At 49.6% G+C, this 26,026-nt stretch overlaps 2 protein-coding genes across 4 annotated transcripts; both read left to right on the plus strand.

The window, feature by feature from the left end:
- Positions 1 to 2: 2 nt before the first annotated feature.
- UBAC1 (UBA domain containing 1) lies at positions 3 to 15,339 on the plus strand. The gene is made up of 10 exons (XM_032233555.1): positions 3 to 206; positions 3,426 to 3,546; positions 4,544 to 4,617; positions 4,993 to 5,100; positions 5,945 to 6,047; positions 7,425 to 7,533; positions 9,754 to 9,979; positions 11,840 to 11,926; positions 13,247 to 13,385; positions 14,727 to 15,339. Exons 1-10 carry the CDS (start codon positions 69 to 71, stop codon positions 14,840 to 14,842), a joined length of 1,221 nt encoding a protein of 406 aa, XP_032089446.1. The 5' UTR covers positions 3 to 68; the 3' UTR covers positions 14,843 to 15,339.
- Positions 15,340 to 17,898: 2,559 nt separating this feature from the next.
- SET (SET nuclear proto-oncogene) lies at positions 17,899 to 25,086 on the plus strand. Of its 3 annotated transcripts, none has more exons than XM_032232510.1 (8): positions 17,899 to 18,296; positions 19,644 to 19,701; positions 20,274 to 20,416; positions 20,790 to 20,893; positions 21,185 to 21,298; positions 22,247 to 22,417; positions 22,515 to 22,661; positions 23,645 to 25,086. In XM_032232510.1, exons 1-8 carry the CDS (start codon positions 18,224 to 18,226, stop codon positions 23,666 to 23,668), a joined length of 834 nt encoding a protein of 277 aa, XP_032088401.1. In that variant the 5' UTR covers positions 17,899 to 18,223; the 3' UTR covers positions 23,669 to 25,086. The 3 variants fall into 3 exon arrangements, with proteins under 3 accessions (XP_032088401.1, XP_032088402.1, XP_032088403.1); XM_032232511.1 differs by having other exon boundaries at positions 17,900 to 18,296; positions 22,515 to 22,620; XM_032232512.1 differs by having other exon boundaries at positions 17,900 to 18,296; positions 22,515 to 22,605.
- Positions 25,087 to 26,026: the final 940 nt, after the last annotated feature.

The following is a 26,026-nucleotide window of genomic DNA, read 5'->3' on the forward strand; positions in this document are numbered from 1 at the left end:
CCGGCGCGCGGGTGGGGGTGCAGTCGGTGGGGCCGGGCCGGGCCGCGGGCCCTGAGGCGGCGGCGGCGATGTTCGTGCAGGAGGAGAAGATCTTCGCGGCGAAGGTGCTGCGGCTGCGCATCTGCGCGCTGGACGGCGCCGAGTGGCTGGAGGAGGTGGCCGAGGACACGGCCATCGAGCGCCTCAAGGAGCGCTGCCTCAAGCACGTAAGACTACAGCGCCCCTCATCCGCAGCCCGCCCCGCCCGACTGCCTAGCCCCTTCAGAAAAGGGCTGGCTACGGTGCCCATCATCCTCAGCACGGGCTGCTAAGTCGACACCCTTTCCCCCCTCCCCCCCAATCTGGGGCTCCTGGGAAAAGGTGGAGGACTACATAGCCCATCTCTCTTGGCCGGTCCTGAGCCGCCCGAGACCCCTTGGAGAGGGCGACCCCGGTGCCCATCATCCCCAGCCAGTAGTGATGGACTCCTTTGTCCTTCGTGCTGTGCCCCCCCCATTCAGATTGGATGGACTGCAATGCCCATCCTCCACTGCTGCCTTCAGGCACTTCGGGATGTCTGTCAAAGGGGCGCACTACATAGCCCATCATGTTTGACCAGCCTGCACCACCTCATGCCCTTTAGAGGGCGCTGTCCACGGTGCCCATCATCCTCACCCAGCACTCTGTGGAGCTCCTGACAGGGCTGTGTGTGGATTACATGACCCATCGTGAGGAGCCCTTCCAATGGGATTGACTGCAGCCCCCATGGTTCCCAGCCAGCACAGCTCATCTCCAGATCTGCTGGCTCTCTGCATGTCAGGGCCTTCCGCTCCCATCATCCCTAGCCGGGCAGCAGGCAGTGCTTCCAATCTGCTCGAAGGGAACACCCATAATCCCCTGCCTGTACCCTCACCTCTTCCAACTACAACACCCATCACTCTTTGCCTGTACGGACAACCAGTCCAGGCTCCAAATCCACGTGGAAGGCTAGACTACCATCCTCACCCCTTCTAAACCACCTTTCCTGGTTTGAAAAGACCCAGGACCCTCACTGAGGACCATATACTTGAGCATTGGGGGTCTTTTGAAGCTTAAACGGGTCTTTGAAGGGTTTCAATGGGAAACCCTTGATGTGGGAGGTGGGCTAATCTTGAAAGCAATTTATCTCCCCAGTTGCTTTTTGTATCCAAAAAGATGTTTGCAGTAACCAGGATTAAAGGCTGTACCAGAAAGTGCAAAAACCCACTTTTTTGGGGGTGGGGGGAGAAGGGGGGCTGGTGGGAATCTCTGGGGTGAATCCAGACCCCTAAATTCAGGTCAATTTCCCCTTGTGAGAAAAACAAATAAAACTGCCTGATTCAACAGCCACCCAGACCGTGTCCTGAATCAACCCTGACTTTGCATTTCGAAGTTATTTTGAGAAATGAATAACATTTCAAGACCGAAATATCCCACAACAGATGCTTTCCGTAAAGGAGGAAAAAAATGTGCGTTTAGTTTTTTTGCGTAGTTTGTATAATCCCTATGAAAAAATACAAACGTTTTAAGAACAAGCTCACCCTGTTGTAGAATTGCGTGATTTTGCTAAAGGGATTTTGTTTGTTTTTTTTAGCCAAATTTCCTTTTGTGGCTCAAAACGTAGAAGCGTCACCCCTGAAATGGGCCAGTGGGAGTTTCCGTCAACTGTTTGGGGGACACCAAGTGAATCTTGAGTTTGATTCTTGGTGACCTGCCCACTTTATTTTGAGAAAAGAGGCAAAGCTCTTTGCATTTCCATTTTAATTTTGTTCTCTTTTTTTTGAACGGGCACAGATTTCCAAATGAATAATATTTTAGCGGACAACTATCCCCCCCCCCCTCTAGTTTTTAAGAAGCCAATCAGGGTGTTGAAAGGGATCTTAACTGAGACATGTAGGCAGAGGGGCAAGCCTTATGCTCGGGATCAGTTGATAGCATCTCCTGTCGCCTGCAAAAGGTCATTGCGGGGGAATATAAAAATAAACCTCCCCTGACATTATCACAGGAGAAAGTCATGCAGAGTCCTTTACGAACCTCTCGTATGTGTAGAAATCCCCATTATTTCACCGATCAGACTGTGAAGTACCCGTGGTTCGCCCATGAGGCCAATGTTGAGAAAAGACACGGACACAAGCTTTCTCGGGATGAGGCGACCCAGATTGGGGTCTGGTAGCCCCTTTTATTGAGATAGGACAAAAGCAGGAGGAGCAATCAGCATGTGATTTAAGACAGCCTGTCAAACTACAATTGCTAATCTACTGCTCAGGGAAGTTCTGTATATATATGGTCAAATCCTGGTCAGGATGTTTTATCTTTTGGGACTTGTTTTTTCCTGTGTGGTTCAGTGTGGCTGCGCATGCCCTGTTATGCACTAGGCCATGGGTGACCGCCACACCTACACAAGGAGTTATATGACGACATCAGTCTGCACAAGTAATCCTCAACTTACAACCACAATTGGCATCAGGATTTCCCTTGGCTAAATAAGCTGGTTCTTAAGTGCTTCACGTCCAATTTCGCAATGTTTTCGCCATGGCGGTTAAGCGAATCATCCAGTCGTTAAGTGCAGAAGAATGCAAAGAAGAATCTCTGACCACGTTAAGCCACATTTCACTTAACAACCGTGTTACTAACTTAACTGCAGTGATTCACTTAACAACAATTTAAAATCCTGTGGACCACGAACATGATCTGCCTAATGGTGGGCGTGGCTAGGTGGTCATGTGACTGGGTGGGCCAATTCAATGTCACTCACGTCAAGGGGCACCTCGCCAGCCTCTACTTGCCCCTCCCCTCCCAGCCCCTCCTCGCCTGCCCACCCGAGCTCCTTAGGACCCCAATAGGAAGCAGCTGCTGGAGCTAAGCAGCCCCCAGGAGAAAGAGTTGGCAAAACAGCTCAGTTCAAATTGGATGTGGCCGAGAAGGAGGCTCAGCAGAAGCACCTCACTGAGGACTAGGAGCATGGGCTTTCCAAGCAGAGGGAAGACCTGCGGGAGTGCAAGGCCAGGTGCCTGGAGGCTCAGTGGGCTGAGATGGTCAGCCAGTTCCAGGCCATGATGCCGTCCCACTGGAACGAGGCCCTCCGGCTCTTCGCCACCAGTGCCTCTTCCCTCCAGCCTTTGCCCAAAGCCCCCCACCAGGAGGCTGAAGGAGACCCCAAGTTGGAATTTCTGCCCCCCACAAAAAGACCCCGAAGGGGGAGACTCTGCAGCAACACAAGCGTTCATTGCACGTATCCATCCCAGGGGTCGTAGTTAGAGGACCCCAGATTTAGTCGAATATAAAAAAATGCAAGTAATTTTTCTGCGGACCAACAAAATTTTCTCACGGACCACCCACCAGTTGGTGACTGCTGTTTTATAAAGCTTCCTTCTCTTTCCCTGTACTTCCTTTCCCCTCCCACCCACCCCCCAATTCCCTCCCTGCAGTGCGTATCGGGCAGCTTGGAAGACCCAAAATGCGTGACTCACCACAAACTCATCCACGCTGGTTCGGAGAAGGTGCTGAACGACACCAAGACAGTCTCGGAGGAAAACATTCAGGATCGAGGTGAGGGAATGCCTGGGGTGGAGTGGGGGGGCATCACACGGGGTTCAGAAACACACACACACACCCCGTGAAATGCAGAGGAGGGGAGGCTAGGTGGAATGGGATTTTGGGAGCGGTCTCAAATAGCGGGGAAGGTCAGTTTCAGCGAATTCTTTATAATCGGTACCGACAGCAGGCTTGATTCAGGGAACCCGAATAAGCAAGAGTTGAAAGGGTGCTTTGGAGATCATCCAGTCCAGCCTGCTTTCCACTGCAGGAATCCTCCACTACGGGATTCCCAGCAGATGCCCACCCAGGCCTCTGCTGGAAGCCTTGTGGCAAAGAGACTCTGGGCCCTCTCTGCCCTTCTGCCTCAGTGACCACCGATCCTTCCCTTGGTATTTACTGGCTCCATCTTCCTTCTGTCTTTCCTCTTCTTTTTTTCCCCTTCCTTCCTTCCTTTTTTTACTTTCATTCTTCCATCTCCTCCTCTCCTCTTTCCATCCTTGACTTTTTTCCCTCCCTCCCTCCCTCCCTCCCTCGATCCTTTTTTCCCTTCCTCCAAACTTCTTTCGTCCTATCAAAGCAGGAAATCTCACAAATTAAGATCTCACAGGCTGGGCCTCCTTCGGGTACCATCGACCGGGCAATGCCAATTGGCGACTACTCGGGGGAGAGCTTTCTCTGTAGCTGCTCTGGCCCTGTGGAACGATCTACCCGCAGAGATCCGGACACTTCCCACTCTCTCGGCCTTCCGGAAAGCCACTAAAACCTGGCTGCTCCGGCAGGCCTGGGGCTGTTGACCCTAAAATACGGTCCAGCCCCATTTAGAACGGAGTGTATGGTGTGGTGTTTTTTAAATCTATCTTTCTTTTTCCCTGTATTTTATTTTTGATTTTATTTCTGTATTGTAAGCCGCCCGGAGTCCTACGGGATTGGGCGGCATATAAATGTTATTAAATTTAAATGAAGCCAGACGCGACATCTCGTTCCGTTTATCTTCTTCTTGTCTCCTCAGATGTTTTGGTCCTAGTGAAGAAAAGAGCACCACCGGCACCTCCCAAAATGGCCGAGGTCTCTGCCGAAGAGAAGGTGAGTCCCAAGGGCCGGGAGGCGGAAAGACTTTCAGCCTTCAAAGTTGCCCTTTAGCATCTGCTCCCTCCTTCCATCCTTGGGTCACATCGTCAGCCTGGGACTCTTTCACCACGTGAGGCCAAAGTGGACTTTTGCCATGAAAGCCGGCTGGGTGACTTTGGGCCCATCACCAGTGCGGGTGGGAGTTCTAGTCCCACCTTAGCTGTGAAAGCCGGCTGGGTGACTTTGGGCCCATCACCAGTGGGAGCGGGAGTTCTAGTCCCACCTTAGCTGTGAAAGGCGGCTGGTTGACCGGACAGCTGCCAACAGCCCCACGGTGTGTTTGGAGGTGGTGGGCGACGACGTCTGAACGCAGATTCCTTTCCCATTTAGCGGAAGCAGGAAAATAAGGCGCCCGACAAGGAGGCGATCCTGAAGGCCACCACCAACCTCCCCTCCCACAGCGTGGATCGGAGTGTGGCCCACCACAACATGAGAGACGTGAGTCCTTGGCTCCTCCTGGGGGTGGGCAGGTGGGGGGGGAGTTGCCCCTTGGCCCACTTCTCCCCAGGCCCAACACCTGTCGTGCCATAGATTCCCCATCACAGCACTTTACAGTTGGTTACAGAACACAATTTGTGATGGAGAGTTCCCCCCCCCGCCCTCCCCCATGAAAAAAAATGCATTGAACTGTGGCAGGGAAAGGTGTAAAAGGTGTAAAATAGGGCAAAAAAACCTCACTCAGCTTAGTCTCGCTTAGCAACAGATATTTTGGATTCAGTTGCGGTTGTGAGTCGCTGACGATCCGTACTGTCAATTTCCTTCCTTACAAAAGAAATGAGAGCCTCAGCCGGGATGATAATCCCTGCGAATCCCAATCTGGAACCATTCCAGGCAGCGGCTCCAAAGCCCTTGGCCTTTCTCCAGGCAGTCATTTCATCTCTTAAAGACAACAGGCATTTTTTTTGGGGGGGGGGGAGTGCCTGGTGGGGGGGGGGGGGAATGGACCTTGAAGATCACCGAAAATCTTCAAAGCAGAAACTGTGAATGTCAAGACAGCTTCAAAACAGGCAACTGTTTAAGGAGCGTCTCCATGGGGTGATGATAATAAAACGGGCCCAAAGATTGCTTTTAAAGGGAAATTGTTGTTTTTGAGATTCTCAAAGGGAAATTAAAAAAAAAGGGGGGGGGTAAGCAGGTACTGTACATTCAAATAATCTGCTAAATTGAAACGAATTCTCCTGCCCAAAGTCAGCACCAAAGGATGAAAGGCCAAGCATAGGAAAGGGGTGTGTTTTTTGGGTGGGTGGGGGGGAGTTTTATTCAGAGACCTTCTTCCTCCTAGTTTCAGACGGAGCTTCGGAAAATCTTGGTCTCGCTCATCGAGGTGGCCCAGAAGCTGTTGGCCCTGAACCCAGACGCTGTCGAGCTCTTCAAGAAGGCAAACGGTACGGAGAGGAAAAACGTTTTATTTATTTCTATCCCACCTTGACTATTTAACAACTTTTGCAATACACCTTCCTCCTCCTATTCCCTCCCCCCCAACAACAACCCTGTGAGGTGGGCCTGGGCTGAGAGAGACAGAGAGACTGTGATCCAAAGTCACTCAGCCGGCTTCCGTCCCTAAGAAGCTGGACTTGAACACTCTGTCTCCCGACGACTGGGCCCCCAAGTCAGAAGAAAACTTTACTTGCCATAGCTGGCTGCTAAGTGAATCCCTGCAATTGTTCAGGTAGTAACACAGTTGTAAAGTGAATCTGGCTGGTCAGAAACTCACAAAAGGGGATCCCGTCACACACACACACACACGCCTGGGACACTGCAACCGTCGTAAGTACATGCCAGTGGCCTAGCTTCTCAATTCTGATCATGTGACCATGGGGATGTAAGTGAAAAACGTTCCCCAGCCCCTTTGTTTCAGTGCCGTTTTAACTTTGAAAGCTCCCTGGATTAGCTGTTACAAGTCGAGGGCTGCCTGTAACTTTGAGTGGTCGTTAAATGAACGGTTTTAAGCCGAGGACCACCTAAAAGGTGGCCGAGGAAGTGGTCATAAATCAAGGACTACGAATGGAATAGAATAGGATTAGAATTAGGAATGGGATGGGATGGGAAGGGAGGGGAAGAGAACAGAGAATAGAATAGAATAAGAATTCTAAGGGGAGGAAGGAAGGAAGGAGAGAAGAAAGAGAAAAAAGGGGGGAAGGAAGGAGGGAGGGAAGCAAGGAGGGAAGGAAGGAGAGAAGGAGGGAAGGAAGGGAAGGAAGGAGAGAAGGAGAGAAGAAAGGAAGGAAGGAGGGAATGTAGGAGAGAAGGGGGAAGGAAGGAGGAAAGGAAGGGGGGAAGGAAGGAGAGAAGGAGGGAAGAAAGGAGGGAAGGAAGGAGGAGGGAAGGAGAGAAGAAAGGGGGGAGGGAAGGGGGAAGGAGGGAGGGAAGGAAGGAGGGAAGGAAGGAGAGTAGGAGAGAAGAAAGGAGGGAAGGAAGGAAGGAAGAAGAAGTAGGATTGTTGTAAGATAAGATGGATTTATGGGATGGTAAGAAAGCAATTTCAAGTATATTGTCAACTGTAGGGGGAAAAATTGTTATAAATACATATTATTAATAACAGTTATGAGATTTAAAAAAAATTCTTTTATTGGCCAAGTGTGATTGGACACACAAGGGATTTCTCTTTGGTGCCGATGCTCTCAGTGGACATCAAAAGACAAGATACATTGGTCAATTAATGATAGTCACAGGGTACAAATAAGCAATTAGAAAACAATTCTAATTATAAAACAATTATAGATAATAACCTCAAGATTCATCCTTCCTTTTTCCTTCTCTAGCCATGTTGGATGAGGATGACGACGACCGAGTGGACGAAATTGCTCTCCGCCAGCTGACCGAAATGGGCTTCCCGGAGAGCAGAGCCATCAAAGCCCTTCGCCTCAGCCAGTAGGTAGCACTGTGTGTGTGTGTGTGTGTGTGTGTGTGTGTGTGTTTGTGTGTCCATTCCCTCATAATGTCATCCCCCCCCTCCCGGGTTTGTTTTCTGCAAACAACACACACACACACACACCGCATTTCAAATTGCTGGGGGTCTCCCCTCCTTTCCGCAGGGCCAAGACTACTTTGAGCCCCCCTTGGGGGGGGCTTTCCAGGAGGGGGGGAGCTGCTTGACCGAGTCAGGAACTGGACTAAGATGCTTCACTTTCCACAATTGCAGTGAAAATGTGTGTGTGTGGGGGAAACCGGTCTCTTGCTGAGCAGGAGGTTGGTCTAGAACAGTGGTCCCCAACCCCCGGTCCGCGGACCGGTGCCGGGCCGTGGAGTACCTGGCACCGGGCCGCGCAGCGGCCGGGGGCCATGATCGCTCTTTTAAATCCGCTCCTCTTAAATGCATTTCTCTCCCCCCCCCTCTGGTCCCACCCTCGGCTCTCTCTCCCTCCCTCCCTCGCCGTCTCCTCCCTTCTCTCTCCCCCCCTCCCGCACCGATCCATCGCCAGGGAAAGAGAGAGTGAGAGAGTGGGAGAGGAGAGAGAGAGGGAGAGAGGGAGGGAGTCAAGAAAACTGTTCCGGCCGCCGCTGAAATGACTCAGTAACTTTTGCGCTTGGATCTGCTTTTTCAAACCTCCCCCAATCATCATCACCACCCTCTTCCTCCTCCTCCACCACCACCGTTTGTTCCGCTAAAGCTCCTAAAGCTCTCTCCTCGGCTTTTCCTGCTTTCTCCCTGTCACCCAGATGCATGCTGTGGTTCGAGAGTGCAGCTCGGTTTTATGTGTCCGCTTCTCTCCCTTTCTCTCCACACCCCCCCCACCTCCATTTAATTATTTTTTTTTAAAAGAAAGAAAACCGTAGTTCTGCCAATTGCAAAAAAAAAAAAAAAGTGTGTGTGCGTGCATATCTGCCGGCGGGTGTGTGTTTGTGTGGTGTGTGTGTGTATGCACACGCGGAGAGAGACTGGTTGGAAAGGAAGGACAGGACTGGCGGTGTGTGTTTCTGCAGCCCCTCCGGTGGAGGCTGCACTAGCCGTCAGATCTGGTGTTTTTTTTTCCCCTCTCCTTTTTCCGGCAGGTCGTTTTAATCCTTGCTAATTACTTTCTGTTCTTCGCTTGCCAGCTTCCTTCCCACCCTCCTTCCTCCTCCTCTCCCCCCCCTGGCCGGGTGCGCCTCCCCGCTTTTACTCCCAAACAGTTATATATTTATATATATATATATATATATATATATATATTTTCTCTCTCTCCACAGCATTCGCGCGTGCGCGCTCTGTTCTTTGCCCGCCGAATGTGGTGGGGAGGGGGAGGGCGGGCAGAAAGGTTGGTCCGGGTTGAGGGTTCAGGATGGTCTTTGAGGAACATAAGTCTGTCCGGGGGGGGGCATATTAAAGCACTTTATATTTATGTAATTGTATTTTATTTTGTAAGGCATGTTTAAATACAATAAAATAAAAGTTGTTTAATCAAAACAATCTGATATATAAACAATCAATGTGTCGTCGCGAACAACGCCCCCCCAGCCCTGCGCACGCTCAGCGGGCCACGGTAAAATTATCAAAGGCTGACTGGTCCGCGGCGATAAAAAGGTTGGGGACCACTGGTCTAGAAGACCTCCAAGGTCCCTTCGGAATAGAAGAGAATAGGAATAGGAATAAGAATAGGAATAGAATTCTTTATCGGCCAAGTGTGACTGGACACACAAGGAATTAGCCTTTTGGTGCATATTGTTACTCATTATGTTCCTATTATACGTAGTCCTATCAGGACGCCGCGGCTCAGTAGTTAAGATGCTGAGTTGGTCGATCAGAAAGGTCGGCGGTTCAAATCCCTAGCGCCACGTAATGGAGTGAGCTCCCATGACTCGTCCCTGCCACCCTAGCAGTTCAAAAGCACGTAAAACAATGCAAGTAGAAAAATAGGAACCACCTTTGGTAGGAAGGGAACAGCGTTCCGTGCGCCTTCGGCATTGAGTCATGCCGGCCACATGACCACCGAGACGTCTTCGGACAGCGCTGGCTCTTTGGCTTTGAAACGGAGATGAGCATCGCCCCCTAGAGTCAGGAATGACTAGCATATGTGTGCGAGGGGAACCGTTACCTTTACCTTATATTCCTATTATATATTATCTATGATTCTATGTTTCACGTGTTGACCCGTGTCCTTCGTTCTGCAGCATGTCCGTGACTCAGGCCATGGAGTGGCTCATTGAGCACGCCGATGACCCCACGGTTGACGCCCCCATGCCAGGCCACGCCCCCATGGAAAGCGCAGCCGAAGAAGCGGGGTCTGCCGTCCCCCAGGCGGTCAACGGGGCCAGCTCAGCGGAGGAGCCCAAGGACGAGCTGACGGAAATATTCAAGAAGATACGAAGGAAACGAGAGTTTCGTCCGGATCCGCGGGTACTCTCCCTGCTCCGGGTTTTTACACTCGCCAGCCCTGTTTGCCCCCCCCATCTCCTCCCCCCCCCCCCATCTCCCTAAAGTATAATGGACTCCCAGGCCTTGCTCTAAGATAACCAGTCTTCTGTCTCAGTAGTCCTCGACTTACAACTGGTCACTTAGCAACCGTTATAACAGAACCCCACCCCCCAAAAGTTTTATCCAGTTTCAAAGTTCTGACAACACACAGACACAAACCTCTGCAGTCACATGGCCACAGTTCGAGCACTTTGACAACTGACCCACATTTATGGCTGTTTGCCAGGCCTCGTGGTTGCACGATTGTGCAGGATTTTTTTGTTGGAAACTTCTTTACAATTCCAATTTCTGGCAATGAGTTCGCTTAAGGACCATTGCAAAAAAAGGTTGTAAAATCGGGGCCGGTCACTTGGTGTGCCCCACTTTAAAAGCCTTGGGGCCAGGCACTATTACAGCCACAACCCAAAGGCTACCTGTGGTGGTTTTCAGGACAGCTGGTAAGGGAGCTGCCCCTTCCCTCCCTCTGAGCTGTCCTCGTTTGTTAAAAAAAAGAGCTTAGGAAGCTTATAGAGTGCTCTGTAACGTTCCCGTGGTTTGTCCATGAGGCCAATGTTGAAAAAAGACACAGACACGACCTTTCTCGGGATGGAGCGACCCAGATTGGGGGTCTGAGAGCCCCTTTTATTGAGATAGGACAAAGGCAGGCGGAGCAATAGCATGTGATTAAAGACAGCCTGTAAAAGTACAATTTCTAATCTACTGTTCGGGGAAGTTCTGTCTATATATGGTCAAATCCTGGGCGTCATTGGTAGGGCACATCTCAGGATGTTATGTTATGCACTATCAGAATGTTATGGAGTTTTAGGAGTATGTTTTCTCCTGTGTGGTTCAGCGTGGCTCTGCATGCCTGGGATGAACTGGGCCATGGGTGACCCACACCTACACAAGGAACTATATTACAACAGTGCTCCTGGGGGCTGGGGGGGGGAGGGAAATTGAGCAAAAGCAGACCATTTCTTTGTTCATTTCTGCCCTCCCCAACCCCCCAGGAGCTCTCTGAAAACCTCCTAAAGACTATGCAAGGCCATTTTGGTGAAGGGGGCGGATGATACTGGGTGTACCTAGGTATCCTCCGTGAGCTGCACTGGCTTCCCATCAGTCTCCGGACACGCTTCAAGGTGCTGGTTATTACCTATAAAGCCCTACATGGCCTAGGACCTGGATATCTCCGTGACCGCCTCCTGCAACACACCTCCCAGCGTCCAATAAGATCGCACAGGGCGGGCCTTCTCCGGGTACCGTCAGCCACACAATGCCGCCTGGCGGTTCCCCGGGGGAGAGCCTTCTCTGTTGCTGCCCCGGCCCTTTGGAACGAGCTACCCCCTGAGATCCGGACCCTCCCCACTCTCCTGGCCTTCCGTAAGTCCGTTAAGACCTGGCTGTTTCGGCAGGCCTGGGGGCTGTTGAGCTTCACTGAACTTCAGCCCCGTTATAACTGTGTGCATGTTGTGTTTTTTTCTGTTTTAAACTGTATTGTTTTTGGTGTTTTTAATCTTTTTAATATTTTAATTGCTTTTATGTAAGCCGCCCGGAGTCCTTCGGGATTGGGCGGCATACAAATCTATTAAAATTACCAAATTACAAATTTTGGGAGGCAAAAAAATGCTGTATTCGGTCTATAAGACACACCCAGATTTTCAGCCTCTCTTCTGAGGGAAAAAGATGCGTCTTATACTCCAAAAAATACGGTACCTACTGGCCTGGGGAGTCCTGGGGAAGTGGCACATGGGCACAGGATGCGGTTTGGCCCTCCACGTAAGCGATTCCGTGGTTCTCTTTCAGGCGGTGGCGGCCTTAATGGAGATGGGCTTTGACGAGAAAGAAGTGGTGGACGCCCTCAGGGTCAACAACAACCAGCAAAACGCCGCCGTGAGTCTCCCCCGACTTGAGCAGGGCTGACCTGCTTCTCCCACGCAAGCTTCCCCAGGGGCCCAAAGTCCGCGGGGGGGGGGGGGACGTGACAGCTTCTCCCAATGAGAAAAAGGGGTCAACCTACTCTCCAAAGCTCCTGAAGGGCAAGACTAGAAGTAGCTGGTGGAAACTTATTAAAGAGAGAAGCAACCTAGAACTCAGGAGGAATTTCCTGGCAGGGAGGGCAATGAACCAGTGGGACGGCTTGCCTCCAGAAGTTGTGGGTGCTCGAACACTGGAGGGCTTTCAAGAGCCTCTGTAAGGTCTCCTGCCTTGAGCAGGGGGTTGGACTAGAAGACCTCCAAGGCCCCTTCCCATCCTACGATTCTGTGTCCGGAAATGCTTGGATGGGTTCCTTCAAAAACCCTGCTGACTGCATGTTTAGTGAGATGATGGTGATGATAGCAATTAAGCTTGTAATCTGCCCAATTCTGGATGGTTAAAATAAAAGTGAAACCTTTTTCCAAGGGGGTTGCGTTCTTGGAAGCGTTTGCCCTGGGCTTTTTACATTTCCTCAATTTAGCCAGAGATTTCCTGGTAGGTTCCCATCCATCCAGTAACCAACCTTCCAAACTCAAGACAAAGCAGAATTGAATACTTTCTTTCTTACTCTGGGTAAATATACACATAGACGTAACAGAGCCGAGGTGGCGCAGTGGTTAAATGCAGCACTGCAGGCTACTTCAGCTGACTGCAGTTCAGCAGTTCGGCTGTTCAAATCTCACCGGCTCAGGGTTGACTCAGCCTTCCATCCTTCCGAGGTGGGTAAAAATGAGGACCCAGACTGTGGGGGCGATATGCTGACTCTGTAAACCGCTTAGAGAGGGCTGAAAGCCCTATGAAGCGGTATATAAGTCTAACTGCTATTGCTATTGCTACCTTAGATAGCTCTGAGAGAATTAGCCGTTCAGCAGAGCGATGGCAGGAGGGGAAAAAACTCCCTGGATTTTAGCCTGCAATGCCCTATAGTGGAGTCCCCAGGGGGAGGAGTTGAAACTGTTTTATGTCCAGGATGTGAGGGCTCTATAGATATATTCCTCATTCCGACCCATGCATTATACAGGGGTTGAATGGAAGGCAGGCTGGCTGGCTGGTTGCAGTTGTTTCCTCGGAAGTCTCAACTTTCCATTAAAATCTTTTTACCTGCCCTGTTTGGTAGCTAGACCAGGCAGCTATCGAAGGATAAAGGACAGAATCCGTTGAGTTGTTGCTCACACTTCCTCTCGTCCTTGGAGGGATGCAAAGGGCTCATCCTTTCTCTCTCTTTCCTCCGCTCAGTGTGAGTGGCTGCTGGGCGACCGGAAGCCGACCCCGGAAGATTTAGACAAGGGGATCGACCCTGCCAGTCCTCTTTTCCAAGCCATCTTAGAAAACCCCGTGGTGCAGCTGGGGCTGACAAACCCCAAAACCCTACTTGGTAAGTCCCATGGCTCCCCAGGAGTTTCAGTGCAGAGGTCGGAGACAAGGAAGGAGGGCTGAGTTGAGGTCGTAAGATGGGGGGGGGGGGGGGAATAAAAATATGGTGGATTATGCAAAATGTTCTTTAAAAAAGGATAAAGTTTACCCCTCAGCTATTTTTGTTAGGCATAATTACTGACTGTACAGCTGTAGAGATTAATTTGATTTTGCACTTGATAACTGCAGCTAGATTGTTGGTGGCGCAATACTGGAAGAAGGAAGATTTGCCTACTATCCAAGAATGGACACTGAAAGTCACAAACTTAGCAGAGATGGCTAAAATATCTGCATATCTTAAAGACTATTCAAACGAGAGATATAAACGAGACTGGAAAAAATGGACTGACTATATTCAAAATAAATATGGGTCTAGGAAATTTCAGATAGCTTATGATTAAGATCAGGGATGATACAAATTGTTGATAGTTAGCCTAGCAAGGAGGAGCTAAGCTCAATTTAAAGATGTTATTAATTTTCTACTTTCTCTTTAAGGATATTTTAAACTGTTTTTGTTAAAGACTTATACCTTGTATTGGTTCTGGAAAGTGGGGGGGGGAAGGATGGGGGGAGGGGGGAGGGAGGGAAGTATTCTAGGTTGGAGGAGGGGTGTTGGATTTTAAGGTAATATGATTGTACATGTATACTGCTATGCCTTATTTTTTCTTTCTTATTTTAAAAAAAGATATATTATGTATATTGAAATGGAATTATAAATACCATTAACATCAGCTCAGAAGCTGAAATACACCAAGTGAATTAGAGGAAGAGTGGGAAGCAGAGGAGAGAAGAAAGAGAGGAAGAGAGGGATAGGAGAGAGGGTGAGGGGGGGAAGATGAGGTGTATAAGGAGGAGTGGTAAGGGGAGGGAGGAGAAGGAGAAAGGAAGGGGAAGTAGAGTAGAAAAGGATGATGGGGGGAAGAAAGGAAGTAGAGAGGGGGAGGAGTGAGGTGGAAGAAAGTGTTGGATAAGGTATAAATATGGTGTATGGAGAACAGAAGAGCCAATGGTTTTTTTCTGGTAGCTGATGGCAAGATGAATTGATGTAATTACTTAATAATACAACATGATATTGGTTATGTAATAGTATACATGTGATTATATGTTATGAAAATGGAAAATAAAAAAAATAATGCAAAAAAAAAAAGATTGGGGGGGGGGACTAACCTCTACTGGCTACAATACGGTATTGCCAAAATGGTGCTCCTAATCAATGCCTAGTTTTCCATTGAAACTTGGCTCGAGGCTCATGATTCAATTAGGGCACCTTTCGGAAACCTGACGCTCTTCTTTTCTCCGTCAGCTTTCGAAGACATGCTGGAGAACCCCTTGAACAGCACGCAGTGGATGAACGACCCCGAAACCGGGCCGGTCATGTTACAGATCTCCCGAATCTTCCAGACCTTGAATCGCACTTAGAGGGGTCTCTGGCTTTCTCCGCTCCGCCGTGTTGGATTTTCCGCTTTGCTCCGATCCCAGAAGGAAGCCGAGGCGCCGATAGGAGGCCGAGCCTTTTCGCAAAGGCGCCCGACGCGTGTTTTCTTTTGCCTTTTGAGTCTTTTGGGTTGACGTGTTAAAGAGACTTTCGGTTTGGTTGCACTGCCAGCTTCCGCCCTGTGCCGTTTCTCTGTTTTTAAGTGTAGTGGGAGACAGTGGGATGAGACGCCGTTTCCTTCCAAGGGTTTCTATTAAAGAGAGGGAGAGAGAGAATCAGAAAGCGATCCATCCTTATAACCAGAAAAGGCGTTTGCAATCAGGAATCCAACGATGGGGGAAAACAAGACGGCCTCATCCGTCGGTGCAGAGCTACCGGAATGGCACGGGGTTCTTTTGCACGCAAGCCCTTTGCCGGGACGTTTCATTTCTCCTCTTTTAAGTTATTTCTGTTGTAAAATACAGGAGGATTTTTAAACTGACGGTCTTGAGGGTTTTTGCTGTTGAAAGAAATGTCCTTCTGGGTTCGGCTCCAAGTGGGGAAAAAGACACTGGAGACACGGAGGCTGCTTGGAAAGATGGTTTATTGTTGGACAGGGCCACATGGCTTGACCCCTGAACAGAAAAGGGGATCACATGCTTCAGTGTTGGTGAACAAGAAGGGAAGGGCTGAAGGAGGAGCTTGCTAGGCTTTTTATACCCTGTTTAGTCCCACCTCTCTGTTTCCTGTTCCTGTGTAAGAAATGTATTCTGATTGGTTGTCAGACTCCCATGGTGCCATGCAGGGGGCTACTCTCTAGGCTGTTTTGAATCCAGGTATAGATGAGTTCTCAGATGCCATGTGGAGAGTTGAGTAATATCCCTTCCCCCTGCAGCTGCAGTGGAGAAGTCTTTATTATGTAAAGTGGGCTAGCCTGGCCTTCTCAATGGCCTATTGACAAAGTGGGGATGGGCAGGAAGCTACAGGCAACTATTCTGTCTTTTAAAGCAATGTTTCTTTCTGTTCACATCCAGAGAAACATTCTGCCTTTTCAATATTTCCTAGGATATTTCATTTTTCTGGGAGAGGCCTGGGTGATAACTTCCCACATTGCTTTACAAGATCCAGCCGGGTTCCCCACCTCAACCAGCCCAGCAACAATCTTTCAGTCCCTTCTTCTCTTAAGGCGTTTTTAACAAGAGATGTCCCTGAAAACACATTTTGTGCATGTGCCAGAACATCACCCAGCTTCACCAGTGAGAGCAACAAAGTCTTGTCGATGAACAAAGTGATCGTTTAAGCCAGTGTTTCTCAACTTTGGCAACTTGAAGATGTCCGGACTTCAACTCCCAGAATTCCCCAGCCAGCGAATGGAAACACTGGTTTAAGCAACTGGCATGTATTTAGCACGCGTCCTGGGTGTGTGGGTGGGTGTGTCACGTGTCTCCGACCCCCACAAAAAGACCCCGAAGGGGGAGACTCTCTGCAGCAACACAAGCGTTCATTGCACGTATCCGTCCCAGGGGGCCCATAGTTAGAGGACCCCTGAGTTACATTTTTTGCGGACCCCCCCAGTTGGTGACTGCTGGACTAGAAGCCCTCCAAGTTCCCTTACAGCTCTGCTTTTCTGCCTCTCGGGAATTAAAAGACACGGGGGGGGGGGAATAGCCGAGGGGGGAGGGATTTGGCAGCAGCCCTGCTGGAAAACCTGGCACGCAAGACATTTAAGCCGCCAATTAGCTCCACTGCCTCTCTCCGCCCAGCCTTGCTCTGCCGCTTCCCACGGGTGGCTTGTGCATTCCCAGAGCGCCAGACTGAGTCAACCGGGGTGCAATTAGCCCTGGTTCAGGGGATGGCACAAACACACACCGTTTGGTGAGGCTGCACCAAGAAAGCAGCTGCCATTGCTAGTGGGCAGCCACCGGCATCAATTTTGAGGAAGGGGATGGGGTGCTGTGTGTCTGGAATCCGCCCCAAATAAATGCCCCCCCCCTTCCCCAGGTTTGATTCTGCTTTGCCTTTAACGGGGCAAGAAGGGCTTAATGATCGCAAAGCTGGAACAATTTGCATTTCCTGCAGCCATTTGCTTGCAGGGAACTGGGGAAAGGGGGAGGGGGCAGCTGTGGGCATGCCTTGTCTTCCGCTGCAAGGACATGCCTGGACGGGGGAGGGGACCCTTGCTCTCCAATTCTCCACCCGTTTGGGAGGCTGGGGGGGGGGTTGTGCACCGGCCTGTGTCGTTTGCATGCCATGCAACATGCATGCAACAGGCCCAAAGCAGCCTGAAGAGCCTCCCCCCTCCCCCCCCCCAGCGCACAATAGGGCAGGAAACTCCCGCGCGCAGAAGCCTTTCTCCGCAAACGCACGCGTCCCCCACCCGCGCATGCGCGCCCACCGCCCTACTTTTACTCGCCCCCGCGGGGCATGGCGACCAGATAGAGCCAGGTCGCTCCGCCCACTCGCAGCCTATTGTAAATCCCCCCCCAACCCGGCCACCAATCCGAGAGCGGAGAGGGGCGGGCTCTCGTCCCTCGGCCCCGCCCCTTCGTTCAAAACATCGCCCGCTGGAAAAAAGGGAAGCGTGTTTCAAGAAGGGAGGGGGGAGGAGAAGCCGCGAGGCTGCGTCTGCGCAGAACGCTCCTCTTCTCGAGGAGGGCTGCTTGACCTCTCTTTATTCCATTACTCCTGTAGGGAGGAGGAGAAAGGCGCCTGTGCGCTTGCGCAGAAGGCAAACAGGCGGAGGGCGGGAAGGAGGGAGCCGCACTGACGTCTTTCTCTTTCTCTCCCTCTCTTTTCCTCTCCCTTCTCTCTCTCTCTCTCTCTCTCTCTGTGCCGCGCATGCGGTTTAGCTCGGCCTCATCCTCTCTCCTGCTGCCACCCGATTGAGGAGAGGACTCAGGCAGGCCCCTCGCGCGCCTGCGCGCTCCCCCGCCGAGGAGAAGGAGGCCCGCCGCGCCTGCGCAGCGTCCCAGAGGGGCCGCGTCTGCGCCTGCGCGCCTCGGGAGGGCGGGGGGAGGAGGAGGAGGGCGGGAGAACCCGCCGAGCCGAGCCCCGCTGCGCGCAGTCGCCGTGCGCGTCTTCAGTCGGCTGGCGGCCGCGGGAGGGCGAGGAGAGAAAGCGCCTCTCTGCGCCTGCGCAGCACTCGCCCCTCGCCTGGAGCAGCCTGAGGAGGAGGCGGCGGCGGCGGCGGTCATCGCGTGAGGGGACCCGCGCTCGGCCACCCAGCGCCGCCTCGGACGGTCGACGCGCGGCCTTGCGGGCGGAGCGCCGTCGGAGCGGCCGGGGGAAAGCGAGCGTGAGGGGAGGCAGAGCGGGCGAGCGAGGCGCGGCGGCCGGGCCAGGCCGGTGTGAGGCGAGGCGAGGCTCCCTCCTCCTCCTCCCTCAACATGTCGGCGCCGGCGGCCAAAGTCACCAAGAAGGAGCTCAACTCCAACCACGACGGGGCCGACGAGATCTCCGGTAGGCGCCGAGCGGGGGAAGGCGGGCGCGGAGGTTCGGGCGGGCGGGCCTCTTTTCCTCCCCCTCAGCTCCTTTCCCCTCGCCGCTCGGCCGCCATCTTCCCCGCAGGCGCGAACGGCGGCGGAGGAGGCGGGCAGGCGAGGGCGCCGGATGTGCGGCCTGGCGCGAACGGCGGCCGCCTCGCTCGCTCCCCGCCTCGCAGGAGGAGAAGGAGAAGGAGGCCATCTTCGGCGGGGGCCCCTTTTGTCTGCCGCTCGAGCCAGGCCCAGCCGGCCCCGATGGCGCCGATCCCTCCCTCCCCCCCCCCGCCGATTAGGCCGCCATGATGGCTGCGCTCGCCGCATGGCCGGGGCCCCCGCGCCCCCCCCTCCCCTCCTCCCTCTGGGGGGGGCCGCCACGTGCGCTCCCCGCCCCCTCCTCTTCCCCCCCCCCGCGCGCCTTCACGGAGGGAGGGGCGCCTGCAACCCCCCCCCCTCGCCTGCACGTGCCGGGGGAACTTAAGCGCCCGGCAGGTGTTTTTTGTGGCCGGGGAGGGGTTTCTTTTTTTTTTTTTTAACCTCCCCAACCCCCCCCCCCTCAAAGAGGAGACGCGGGGGGGGGCGCCTTTCTGGCTGCAGGGGCTGCAACGCAATTTACTGGGGATTCCCCCCAAGGGAGGAGGGGGGAGGGAGGGGTTTCTTTTTTTTCCCGCCTTTCGATGCGGCTGGGAAGTTTCGTTTTGGGGGAGGGTGCGGGGGGGGGGCTACTCCAGGGAGGGGGGCTTTGGACCGGAAGCAGAAGGACTGGCCGGCTCTTCTTTCGGTTCAGGGCGCCACCAGATGTTTTAGGCTCTCTGCCTTCGGGCCTTTTTTTCCCCCTCTTCTTTTTAATCTGCCAGGTTTCATTCAATCCCGCCTTTTTTTTTTAACTCCCCCCCTCTCCCGTCGAGCCTCTGTTTTCTCTTCCCAGCTACAACAACCCTGTTAGGTGGGATGGTGCCCCGGGGGAAAATGCTCCCAAAGTGACCTGGCCAGGATGCTAGGCCCAGGGGAAGGAGTGGGCCGAATGCAAGCGACCCCGCCTCCCTTCTTGAGCATATCTGTGGGTGGGGGCATCCTCTCTGTTGCAAGGGAAAGTCTGAAGTGGGGGGGCTTCTCTTCCTGCAGGGAGAGCTTTGGGGGTTGCTGCCGAAAGGAAAAGGCCAAAACCTTTAAGGGAGCCGGATTGCAACTGTACTGAACGCTTAGGGAAAGATGGGGGGGGGGGCAAGGTCTTGAGGCCATGTGTGAAGTTTGAAAACATTGCCTTGTCCCCAGTTGGATCCTTTTTCGGATAGGCATCAATAAACTTTTTTATTTTCCCCGCCAGACAAAGAGCAGCAGGAAGCAATTGAACATATTGATGAAGTACAGAATGAAATAGACAGGTAAACCATGTGTTTAATCTGCTTTTTAAAAGTGTTTTGTAGTTAGTTTGCTATCCTGTAAAAGGACTGTATTGCAAATAGGTTTACTTTTTTAATAACTTAGCTTGATAGGGTGTAGTCTAAAGAGATGATTTTCATATATAGAATCTGAATGTTTAAAACTTAAACTTCTGCCTGGAATTAGTTGAGAAAAACTAATTTTTAGTTTTTCTTCCAACCCCCCCCCTTTTTTTTTTTTACAATGTAACACAATTGGCTGTTTCAGTTTTTTTCTCCACCCACTGTTTTGAGGTTTTGACATAAATCGTAACATTTCTGCAAAACAAGAGCTCTCATGCAGAACAGTTAAAACGGTTTAATGCTCAATTCATTTCTTTTGTACACTGGAACTTCTCAGTTGAGATTTTCTACCTAAAGCCAAAACAAAATCTTTCTTTGATAAATGTTACATTTTATGATGGAAGTGTGGATTTGGCAAAGTGAAAGCTTCCATGTTGGGTTAAAATCTGCTTAATAATCTAGCTTTCAGTATCACATAAAGGTTTTTACACATGTTTAAATCTTGTGTTCAGACTGAACGAACAAGCCAGTGAGGAAATTTTAAAAGTAGAACAGAAATACAACAAACTCCGCCAACCATTTTTCCAGAAGAGGTCAGAATTGATCGCCAAAATCCCCAACTTTTGGGTAACAACATTTGTCAACCACCCACAAGGTAAGCAAAGTTGTTTGTTTTTGTGGAAACTTTCAAAACAATTTCTTTGAGTGACTTGTAATCTTTCATCACATGCAAGTGAAAGTCTTGAAATGCAAAGGTCCTTAGTTAGCTAGTTCTTATTTTCAGTTAGATTTTAGAGTTTATTTTAATCCCAGCTTTATTGTTTTTTATAAATAACTCAAAGCCGTGAAGATACCCAATATTGTTCCTCCTCCTAATTGCCTTGATTTCTGTTAAACTTAGCCTTCTAGAACACTTAAGCAGGAATTTAGTAGGGAAGCATACATTTGAGGAAGAAGCCAATCCGGTTAATAAGATGGTGGCTTCATCTGAAATTATTTGTAACACAAATTCCATCTCTCTGCCTTAGTATCTGCACTGCTGGGAGAGGAAGATGAAGAAGCCTTGCATTATTTGATCAGAGTGGAGGTGACGGAGTTTGAGGACATCAAATCAGGTTACAGAATAGATTTTGTAAGTACAGGTGTAGGACGCACCATTTTTACACTTTTTTTAAAAATTGCTGTTCGGAATACATTTCCTCCGCAGCATGTCTCGAAATATCCTTTCAGAGGAGGGATCGATGCTTTGCATCCCTTTTGAGGTGCTTGTTGGTCATTGGGGGGGCTGCAACAATCTGCACTTAGGCTGTGCAGGGTGGGAAAATGTGCAATCTTTGTACAGATGGTAAGTAATTCAGAAGTTATACTATATGGAGTATGTAAATTTCAGACTTTCCATTTTTCTCTGTTCCTTTGAATGCAGTATTTTGATGAGAATCCCTATTTTGAAAACAAGATGCTCTCCAAAGAGTTTCATCTGAACGAAAGTGGAGACCCCTCATCCAAGTCCAGCGAAATCAAATGGAAATCTGGGAAGGTATTTAACTTCATGAACTATAAAATTGCCATAGATAACAGTAAAAAGAAAAGAACAGGAGTCTGGTAGCAAAAGCTCACAAAAAGCTGACGGCTTTTTATTAAAACGTGTAGAGTTGGAAAAAGTGTTGCCGGATTATCTATTTCACATCTGCTTATGTAATTGTGTTGCTCTGGTTAGAATGTTGGTTCTAATCATGTTAATACAGCATTTCTTCCTGCTAGAATTTGGGGCAGACAAACTATGAAATAAAATATTTGGGGGATTGTTCCTTAAAATCCTTGCAGCATATGTCAGGTTAAATCCCACCATATAACATGAAATGGAGGGTCTTAATTGGAAGCCATGATCAGCCTGTCACAGGGCCATGGAAATGATGGGGGTGAAAAATCTGCCCCATTGAACTCAATGGGTTTACTCTGAGATTGTTAAACTTTTATGCTGCCTTCCTTTGGGGCCGTTCAGTATTCGTGATTTTTCCCAACAACCTTAAGTGGCAAAACTAGACTGGTAAAATGCCACAGTTCTGAAGGAAACCCCCTTAAGGGCAGTAAAATTGCATTTTTCCAGCAATGGAGGGTAGGATACTACAACAGGCTGATCCTGCAGTCAGGATCCCATCCTTATTTCCCCTCAGGATGAGAAAAATAGCTTGCAGGTCATGTCTGCCTGCAACGTTTGGGATTCTCTTAAGTTATTCCCAGTACGAAGCTCTGTTTTCCTTTGCCGTTATTGGCTGTTGTGCCATGATAGGCGGTCAAAGGCGGAGAGGCTGATGAATTCAGCTATCAAGTTGTAGCAGAAACATCAGATGGATCTGCTACATTGGGGGGGCAGGAGTTGCTAGCTCTCTAATAAACAAGCCAAGTTGTAAATTGGCATCCAAGCACTTGTGGGGAGGAAAGAAGTGGACGGGAGGACTGATCTTTCTGCTCTCTTCCGGACAAGGACCTGACAAAGCGCTCCGGCCAGACGCAGAACAAGGCCAGCAGAAAGAGGCAGCATGAAGAACCGGAGAGCTTCTTCACCTGGTTTACTGACCACTCCGATGCGGGGGCCGATGAACTAGGGGAGGTCATCAAGGACGACATCTGGCCCAACCCTCTGCAGTACTACCTGGTGAGCGTCTGCCCGGGAGGTCTTCCGTTGGCTGCGCAGCTGGTCAAAGCGCTTGGGCGAGGTCCCTTTGCTCTAACTCTTCTTTGTGCCCAACAAGGTGCCCGATATGGACGATGAAGAAGGTGAGGGAGAAGAGGATGATGACGACGACGAAGAGGAGGAAGGCCTGGAGGACATCGATGAGGAAGGTGATGAAGATGAGGGTGAGGAAGATGAAGATGATGATGAGGGAGAAGAAGGAGAGGTTAGAGCTCTAAGATTTCCCTCTTGAGATGGCAGTTAGTGACCTTATCTTGCCCTAAACTTGTAAGCTCAGAACAGAACTAGCCTTTTAAAGATTCCCCAGACTGAATACTTCGCCATAAACCGCTGGCGTTGGCTGATTCAGAGTTCGAATTCAGCCTCTGCTAAAGTTGTAGTTACAAGTTGCATAACTCGCGCTTGGCGAGCAGGAGAAATTTAATTTTTTGCTGTTAAACCCCACGCAATTAAAAAGTATATATACAGGATTGGATTAGCACTAATTAGCTTATTTATGGCACCTGAGTGGATTTGGAAGGAAATGTTCCTTTTATCGCCATGAACTGATGTACCGCTGCCACCGTAGGGGAGAAATGCCACTGGGCAAATTGCATAAGCGCCAGTTAATGGTTTTTCTCCTCTAGGTGGTGTAACCTGCTACTTTACTTAAGTCATATTATGCTCCAGAGCCTGGCTGGAGAATTCTGGGAGTTGAAGTCCGCACATCTTTAAAGTTGCTGAGGTCAGGAAACGCTGCTCCAGAGGACCTCACGGCCCAAGGCACTGAGATGAGGATCTCGCTCCCGTAGCTTGCACAGCCAAAGCCCACTTCACCCTGCTTACTCGTTTCGATCTTGAAAGTTTCCCCCCAATTCAGTCACAATAGGTTTTCTTTTATTCTCCTTTTAGTGGGGGGTGGCCAGGTTCATCTTTTAGCGCGATATATTTGCTGGCAGTGCTGTACCAATGTAATCTAAAAGGACTTCAAAGTAGAACCGGAGAGCCATTCATAGGATTCACAATCCTGAAACGGATGCCCCGCTAAGCATCCCCCAGTAATAATAAGAGCCTTAGATCAAGTTGGTTCAAAGGGCCCCCTTCCTGCTTGCTTCCCTGGTTCGGACGTAAAGTGAAGGAAACAGAGAGACGGGTGGTTTACTTCACCCAAAGATTTATTTGAAAACGTTGCTTTTTCTCTCTCCACAGGAGGATGAAGGAGAAGATGACTGAACACTGACAGATTCCAACCACAGTCCATCCTTCCTTTTCCCTCCACCAGTCCCTGGGAGCAAATTGCTGTCTTATTCCTCCCCGCCCTTCCCCTCTCCCCTCCCTCCCTCTTGTGCTCAGTCGCATTGTTCTCCCGAGGTCTTTTCTTTCTTTCTCCTCTTCACCATGGTTCACAAAATAATTTTTTGGAGAAAAAAAAATATCTTGAGCAGAATGCAGTGGAAGATGAATCTCGACCCATTTCAATTTTTTTAAATCCCTGTTTTTTGAAACGAAAAAGGAAAAAGGAAAAAAAAAACTGTCAGTGGCATCAGCGCACTGTGTTCTGTGGGGAAGACCGAGAACCGTCTGCTCCAGCTGGAGGCTGCAGAGTGCTAGGCCCCCTGTGTGGTAGTGCATAGAATCTAGCTTTTCCCTTCTCTCTCTCTCTCTCTGTATATTGGGTTCAGAGATTACACTGTGTCTCTATGTGAATATGGACAGTTAGCATCTACCAACATGTATCTGTCTATTTCTCTTGTTTAAAAAAAATACGAAAAAGCTAAAAAAAAATAAAAAGGGGGAGGGGGTTATAGACAGGGTAAGCAAAGGGTGGGTTTCAGATGTTGGGGTGGGTTAAATGGGCATTTTGACAAAACATGGCTTCTTCTCCTTTTGGCATGTTTAATCGTGATGTTTTAACAAACATCTTTGCAGTTTAAGATGACACTTTAAAAAAATTATAAATTCTCTCCTAATGATTACAGTTCAGCCCTTCCACTTGACGGAGAATCAGCCGACCCCCCCACCCCCTGTAGGATCTTATTTGGAATTTACATTCTCTACTGTAATTTTGTTCCTTGCTTTGGTTTATTTTTTTCCAACTTTTTTTTTTTGTTTCACTGGAAAAAGAAAGATGCTCAGTTTTAAACGTTAAAACGTGTACAAGTTGCTTTGTTACAATAAAACTTAATGTGTACACAAGGGGGCTGATGGTCTTCACTAAACAAAGCCTGCTTTGGGCCCATCCTGATAACGAATTTGGTGTTTCGGCATGCCACTAGAGCAAAATACATCCCAAGGGCCAAAATTAAAGGCCAAAATGTTGGTTGTGCAAGCAGCCCCCTTCCCCTCAATCTGTCCAGGGCTGGTGGGCTCCGTGTTCAGGCTAAACCATCATTCCTTCCATTTGTTTTTTTCCCCCATTTGTGAATTCTGATTGGCTGTTTTCTCTGGGGTGGAAAGACCTGGCAGCCCCCGTATAAATTGACAACCAAACTAACTGAAGCTGAACTGGCTGGTTTTCCAAACACGAATTCTGGGGAGATGAAGATTCTTTTGAGGTATCCTAGAGTGATGCTTTTAAATTTTAATTCAATGTAGGAAGAATTATGTAACTTCATCTGTTGATATCAATAAAGATCACCACTGGATTGGTCTTTTTCAGAGTGGCTTGAATTAAAAAAGCTTTTTGTTTCCCTTGGGGAGTTGTGGGGCAGAGCTCACTGGGGTTTATTCTTCTCCAGAGCCTTTGTGCCATTGGCCAACATTTTAAAAGCACTGGTACTTCTATCTTAAGTTGATACTATGGTTTTAAAACAGTGTTTCTCAACCTTGGCAACTTGAAGATGTCCGGACTTCAACTCCCAGAATTCCCCAGCCAGCATTCACTGGCTGGGGAATTCTGGGAGTTAAAGTCCGGACATCTTCAAGTTGCCAAGGTTGAGAAACACTGTTTTAAAGAATAGCTTTTCACATGTGGATTCGCTTCAGTTGCAAATTAAGACAAGCAAACTAAACTCCACTTGAGAAATTGCACTGCTAAATCCACCAAAGAAGTCTAAATCCCATCTATATTTTGAAATTGTAAGAATCGCCTGCTGAAAAATGAAATGCGCCTTGTCCTCTTGGTGCAGCCAAATTTTCTATCTGGTTTTCTTGACAGCATCTTTTACTAAAAAAAAAAAAAAGTTTTGTCTGTTGAAATAACAGGATTTTTCTGCCCTCTTGAGTAACTGCCTTAAAAATATACTTATTTTAAATCTGGTTCTGAGATGAAACAAATTCAGGCCCAAACAGTTTGCTGGATCCAATTAAGAGATCCCTCTGAATACAAATTGGATATCACAACATTTGCATTGCAAGTTGAACCCAATGAGAATTGTTTCTCCCAAGATTAAAATCAGGTTTTACAAGGTGGATTGAGACTGCACCAAAAATTCGGAAAAGTGGGAACTAAAAGGCCCAAATTCCAAAAAAATTTTTTAATTAAAGCAATCCATGTACTGGGAGGGATTATTTTATTGGGCACAAGAAGATAATGGTTGAAAAATGACCCTGATATATAGTACACTATTGCAACGAAGTTTATTGGGATGC

This window comes from Thamnophis elegans, chromosome 16 (assembly GCF_009769535.1).
Source record: "Thamnophis elegans isolate rThaEle1 chromosome 16, rThaEle1.pri, whole genome shotgun sequence".
In the NCBI taxonomy this organism is placed as follows: Eukaryota; Metazoa; Chordata; class Lepidosauria; order Squamata; family Colubridae; genus Thamnophis; species Thamnophis elegans.

Coding starts and splice junctions, on each gene's coding strand:
- UBAC1 (XM_032233555.1), top strand. CDS start 69: ATGTTCGTGCAGGAGGAGAAGATCTTCGCGGCGAAGGTGCTGCGGCTG. Junction 4,618..4,992: donor AGGTCTCTGCCGAAGAGAAG/GTGAGTCCCAAG, acceptor TTTCCCATTTAG/CGGAAGCAGGAAAATAAGGC. Junction 11,927..13,246: donor ACAACCAGCAAAACGCCGCC/GTGAGTCTCCCC, acceptor TCCTCCGCTCAG/TGTGAGTGGCTGCTGGGCGA.
- SET (XM_032232510.1), top strand. CDS start 18,224: ATGTCGGCGCCGGCGGCCAAAGTCACCAAGAAGGAGCTCAACTCCAAC. Junction 18,297..19,643: donor CGGGGCCGACGAGATCTCCG/GTAGGCGCCGAG, acceptor TTTCCCCGCCAG/ACAAAGAGCAGCAGGAAGCA. Junction 20,894..21,184: donor CAGGTTACAGAATAGATTTT/GTAAGTACAGGT, acceptor CTTTGAATGCAG/TATTTTGATGAGAATCCCTA.